This window comes from Mastomys coucha, unplaced genomic scaffold (genome assembly GCF_008632895.1).
Source record: "Mastomys coucha isolate ucsf_1 unplaced genomic scaffold, UCSF_Mcou_1 pScaffold4, whole genome shotgun sequence".
NCBI classification, from domain to species: Eukaryota; Metazoa; Chordata; class Mammalia; order Rodentia; family Muridae; genus Mastomys; species Mastomys coucha.
In genome coordinates, this window is record NW_022196910.1 from 46258196 (window position 1) to 46264529 (window position 6334).

General features: G+C 38.7%; 1 protein-coding gene across 1 annotated transcript in view; it reads right to left on the reverse strand.

Moving 5' to 3' along the window:
- Window positions 1-1149: 1149 nt before the first annotated feature.
- Cand1 (cullin associated and neddylation dissociated 1) overlaps window positions 1150-6334 on the reverse strand; it is a 44348-nt gene continuing 39163 nt past the window's right edge. Inside the window, 1 exon segment of the mRNA XM_031349458.1 lies at window positions 1150-4241. Coding sequence (XP_031205318.1) covers window positions 4017-4241 — 225 coding nt within the window. The 3' untranslated portion in view covers window positions 1150-4016.

Below are 6334 nucleotides of genomic sequence, written 5' to 3' on the forward strand. Positions count from 1 at the left end.
CTCCTCATCTGTGGGACTTGGAGCACTATCTCTGAAGGAGTGTCACCAGAGGCCCCAGGAGGCAGAGGCCAGGATGTTATCTTACAATGCACTCACACTCAAACAATTACAAACTCTTCAACAGTGTCAACATCCAAAATCCTTATCTAAAGTAACATTTTTGCTTACTACAGTATAAATTCTGAAGGAAAACATGGATTTTATTTCTAGAATAAGGAACCAGGAGTTTATTTCCACATGTCTTAGGAAAGCCTCGCTTAGTTTACATATGGCAATGATTGCAAGCAGGTACACGTCTTAACACTAGGAGTACAGGTACATACACATTAAGCTGCCCTTGTCTAAGCAAGCAGTTGCAGTTTTGTTTGAACGTGAAAAAAAAAAATCTATGAAACAAGCAAAGTAACTTTCCAGAGTTAATAGCTTATCACAGACTAGTAAAACATGGGACTGCCATTGCATCATACAGAGTACAACTCTATAGCTTTTTGTTCATGTGAGCATTCCCAAGTCACTCAATGAGCATCAACTGTTACCCAGTGGCTTAAACAAGCTAATCCCAACATTCCCTCATCGGTAAAGGTAAAGAATTTTGTTTTAAGTTTTTCCCTCGTCCCTCTCTTCTGAAGACCTGAGCAAAGTAAACATTCCAAACCACCCCGAGATCTGATACTGCAATTTAAAGGCCTGAAGGATCCAACACAGAACCTTAACCTACTAAATCAAAGCTCTCAGAGTCTGACTCACTGATGCTGTAAGCCCAACAGCGCAATCACATAATATCCTTTGAAATTTTCAATCAAAGTTGGTTATTAAAACCCTAAGAAAACCAAATCCTTTTGGGGATGCCAAACTAGCTTTCTAACATACAGAGAACAAAACCATGTTACTGAAACCCTAAAACATGGTACAGGTCTTCACAAAATCTTTATTGGTATTACGAGAAAACCAAGCTACTCTTGTATGAAAAGGGAAACTATAAGGTTTCACTTTGCGTTCCTCCCAAGAAAATAGCTTTATCTGGTGAGCTTTGGACAGCTGCTGGCACATGTCCACTGTGTTCCATTTTATAACCAAATGTCAATTTTCCACTCTACAGAGAATAAAGACATTAGCTTAAAAAGTGAAAATAAAATTTCAAGTAAAAGCTACAATTCAAATTTTACTTGTTGAAACTTTAACTTTCACATCCAAATATCAAAAACGTAACTTTGACAACTTAGATTCACACACATGCACACACACACACCATTTTGAGAAAGGGTCTCGTTCTGCAGTTCAAGCTGGCCTTGAACTCATGATCTCCTGCCTCAGCTTCCTGAAGAGCAGCAGTCGAATTTAATGTGGGCAGAAAATATTACTCCAATTACAAAGCATTACTATACACTTCATCATGTAACTAAAGTGGCTCTGAAGACATAAGAACAAATTAAGTGAAATTAAACAAACTCTTCAGCAGCTGAGGATTTTCTATACTTCACCATTTTGAACTTTAATCATGGCTTCATGTCTGAGGCTGAGCTAGATACAAAAATATCAAAACATCCCATAGAATTGTTTATTTCCCTATGTTATTGTTTACCCAAGGAATGTAAAGACTGAGGAGGACTCATTTGGTTGTTTAATTATGATTAAATTATGTAAATATACAAACATTTAACAAAACCATCATATTCCAATCTTTTAAGAATTCTAACTGCTAGCAGTTAAGCAGCCTTTAGATATCACTAATAAAATATACAATTAAAATAGTTGCATTCAGTCCTACTAACTTTATAAATAACTTCTTAGGTTAGACTTCTTCCTGCCTAAGTTTAGTAAGACAGTCTAAACCCAATGCATATCGAGCTTTCTTTTTAAAAACTCCATATAGTTCTAAAGTAATCTCAATGTATTCCTAAGAATCACCACCAGCTTGCTCCCTCACACTACTTACTGACTTCTAGAACCTCCTGGATGGACAACTGGCAGGCACAAGCTCTACCTTTCCTGTGTGTGAGGTGATGGGTCTGCTGCTTCCGGTCCAGATCTGGACCACATCACACCAGCAGCAGCATGGCTCAGTACTGAAGCCGAGCCGCCTTCTGACAGCCTGTGTATAGAGGTGTCTAGTTCCTTGGCTCTGTATGTATAGGTAGTGTGATACTTCAACCATGAAAGCAGTATTTTCTTCATATAAGAATTTAGTGATGTAGGAAAATGAGTTGACTTGCAAGACTCAGAAAAACCAGAATATAACATGAATCGTGAATTCAAAACACACCATGGGGGTTGGGAAATCAATGAAAGTTTATGTGTTTAACTATAGGTGATTAACTAAGACAGTCATGGAACACACACATTGTCAAAATTCTGTTCAGTCCCAGAGCCTGTACTGTAACCCACTGTGAGACCACATCACATAACCCGACTCTGAACTTTATCAACATCTATACCATAGTAATGCATAGTGCATAATATACTAAAATAAATTCCTATTAGTAATGTGCAAACTATGGTATAAAATTATCACCGGCCATATTTTGCCATGGCACCAACTTCATAGAATAAGTCAACGTATAATCAAAATCCTCACCAGTACCAATCAATGTCCTCGGCATCACTGGACGTTCAAAGCCAAGCTGCTCACCCAATAGCCAGTCTGCTTTGACCTGAACAATTAATTATGCATTTGACCTAAGGTAGGCACGAGAGTCTGTGAGCCGGACAAGGATTTTAATTCACAGTTTTCCATCTAATGGTGCAGGTTTCAAGCTGAGTACTTGAAACTGATCGCTCAATTTAACAACTGCCTCCCTCCATGTACATGTAAACTACGTCGTGGGCACAGAATCGAGAGTGCTCTGATTTGAGACTAGCTAGCTCTTCCTGTTGGCAGGAACACCTCAAACGTGAAGGAGGCTGGTATGCAGCGAGCTCATGGAATGTTGGATAAAATTTCAAATACAACAGAAACAACTGCAAAAGCTTTGCTGGCCCAGCAAATACTCAACACTTACCAAAGACAATAGGGAAGTTAGCTCGCTAAGAATGGGCTGCGGAGGCGTAACTCAACTCAAAGAAAGCGTTAGCTAACAGCAAGTGATGGGCAACTTCAGAAATTTCCTAAAAACACAGCACAGGTGAGGTTTTTGTCCCGCAGTAACACACAGGAATAAAACAGTCTGGCTTTGAGAACAAGCACTCAAATGTGGAACCGAGGAAAACAAATGTGTAAGGTAATTTATAGTAGTAAAAAGTTGCAAATTGCTCTGACTTGATTCACACTGTAAATTCACACTGGCAGTTAGAAAACCAGTTTTAACATTACTCCTCTCTCGCCAGGTAATATTTGATGTGCAAAGGTATCTGAAGAATTGCACTACTGCTTATTTTAACGTGTATTGTGAAGAATCTGCACATGCTGTTACAGACAATACATATTTGTAAACCTGTTCATGCAAACATCAGTGTGCACAGGGGATATTGTTAAGCCTTATACTTAATTATACTTTATTATCTTTGCTAAGATGCCAATCTCTCTGAAATAGAACATATCTTAAATGGATACTCTTTATCTGCCAGTTAAAATCATTTTATGTCGCTGAAAGAAGAGGTTATACAAGGAAAGAAACATGGTCTTTGTGTTGCAGAATTGATTTTAAATGAGAGAATTTACAAAACCAAGAAATCCATAGTCATAAAGTTTTAACATTTTAATCCTACACATTACAGGGCAAACAGATACTGGACCCTATTTCCACATTCCATAAATCCAAACTTTAGTTCCCACTTTAAATGTTGCCCTAACCACTAAAAACATCAGTGGTTTTACAACCCCTGGATTATGGAAATACAGACTTCTGAAGTAAAAGCTACAAAACAACAATGGAAGAAAGCTGAACAAACTTCCCATGAATGAAAATAAAAGTGGAACATCCTGAAGCTCTAGACACTTCTCTCCCGTGTCTATGGTCAACTTGTAGATTCAGTGCATTGTGCGGTCAAATGTAATGGTCCTCATGTGGAACACACATCTAACTAGTGTCCATTGATTCCAAGTTAGTAGATGAAGAATCTTTCTGGATACTTTCAAAGATGGCTGCCAGCTCCGGGTTGGAGCTGATCTGTGACTGGAATTCACTCATAAGCGGGCTCTTCTCTGCCTCTGGAATGGTTAGCAGTGCTGCCACTGCCCTCATTGCAGATCGTTTTAACTCATCTTGCTTTTCAAACTCCTGCTTTACAGAGTTTGCCTTTACCTGCAATACAAAGGAAACTCAGGTTACATTGCTCAAACATAACAAAGAACATGTATGTAAAATTCCTAGTAAGTAGTGTAAAGCCACTCCCTCACTGGTCCAGAAGGCACATTACACTTTAAGATACTAGCTGGCTCCTAGTAAGGGACTTTTTCACACAAATCCTATTATAGACTGAAAATCCAGGCCTACTTAGCTGAATCAAGTTGGCCCTACCAAGAATCCAAGTACTTAAATTAAATGTATCTTCTCTGAACACCAAATACTATTCCCATGCATGCCTTTATTTATATAATTACACTGATTAAACCACAACTAAACTTGTTTCATTTTCAAAGTCCAAAGTCATTACCCAAGGTTCACTTCAAGCATTTCCCTCATTGAGTGAGCTAGGCATCCTCTCAAAAAGAATAAAGTGTTTCATTGTTGAAGCTTTCACTGTTGAATCTTACCCCACATTATTACAGACTTCAGTCTACTATTTACTTTCATGTCTTCTGTTTTTATTCTGTAGATTATTTGTTTTGCCTAAGTTCACCTGAGGGAGTTATCTGAGTCTTACTTATTTTGCTTACCACAATTATTCCAGGTCTATTCATTTCCCTAGAGGTAACTTCACCTTTTTTAATAGCTAAATTTCATTCTGTGTGTATACTTATGTATAGATGCATATACGCATTACACATCACATGAATGCCTAGGCTGACTCACAGTTGGCTACTGTGAACAGTGTGGCAGTAGACATGGTCACATGTATTCCCACTGTCTAGAAGTAGAGTATGCCATGGCAGTTCACGCTGCTTTAACTGTTTCTGAGAATCAGCCAGCCACATTTCCACAGTGAACTTATTTATGTCCCCAGCACTAGTACTAGAATCCCTTTCTCCTGGCATTCACTAGCACATTCTTGTTTGTTTTCTGGAGACTGGGAGATGAAAGTCTTAAGACAGTTTTGATTTCCTTGATGATGTTTTCTCATTACTTATTGTCACTTGTACAACTTTACTTAAAAACTGTCCAGTTCACTGACTCTTAAAAGTGAGATTCTACCTCAAACATCCAAAAATTTTAGAAAAACAGTAACAAGCAAAACCTGAAAGGCAGAAAGTAAGTAATAAAGATCAGAGCTGTAATCAGTGAAACAGAAATCAAAATGACACAAGAGAATGAAAAGAGAAAAGTTAGATTTGAGATGGAATAAGAAATATGGTTCGAAAAACCAAAGAAACCAAAAAACCAAAAAAGAAATATGGTATCACTAAAACACAAAAAGAGCATTAGGGACTAATGTAAAAAAAATATACTCAAAATAGACAATTCTAAGGACTAAATACATTTCTACATATATCTGATCTGTAAAACTGAACCATGATGTGTATGGTGGTGAGTTTTCGTTGGAGTCTTGTGAGAATAGAGGAGTTCAACTGAGCAACTGCAGGTTAGCCTGAGTGTGCACTCTCTTAACTGATGGCTGGCGTGGAGGGGCCCGCCCACTGTGGGTGGCTCTTTCTAGAGTATCTAAGAAAGCAAAGTGAGCAAGTCAGGGACGCCAGTCAGTCAGCGGCATTCTCCCACTGCCTTCCCATCAGCTCTTGTCTGTCCTAAATTCCCTCCATGATGGTCTGTGAGCAGCGACATGATATAAACAAACCCTTTTCTTACTCGCTTGCTTTTGGTCATAGAAAGCAAATTAAAACAGGATGGGATTGAAGCAATAAGAATGAATTTCCCAACAAAGACAACCCAAGACTTTAAGATGCACTTCTGAATTCTGCCAGACCTTTGAAGAAACACCAATGTTTCTCAAAGCACCAGAGAGGGAAGATACTAACAAAATTCATTTGAAGCCGGGCAGCAGTGGCGCAGGCCTTTAATCCCAGCACTTGGGAGGGGGGAGGCGGATTTCTGAGTTTGAGGCCAGCCTGGTCTACAGAGTGAGTTCCAGGACAGCCAGGGCAACACAGAGAAACCCTATCCCGAAAAAACAAATAAATAAATAAATTGGAAAGTCAGAATAAGCTAGGAATGCGGAGCTCATAAGGAACCAGAAGAAGGAAATTTTCATCTTTTCTTCTCGCCTGTTGTTGTTTTTT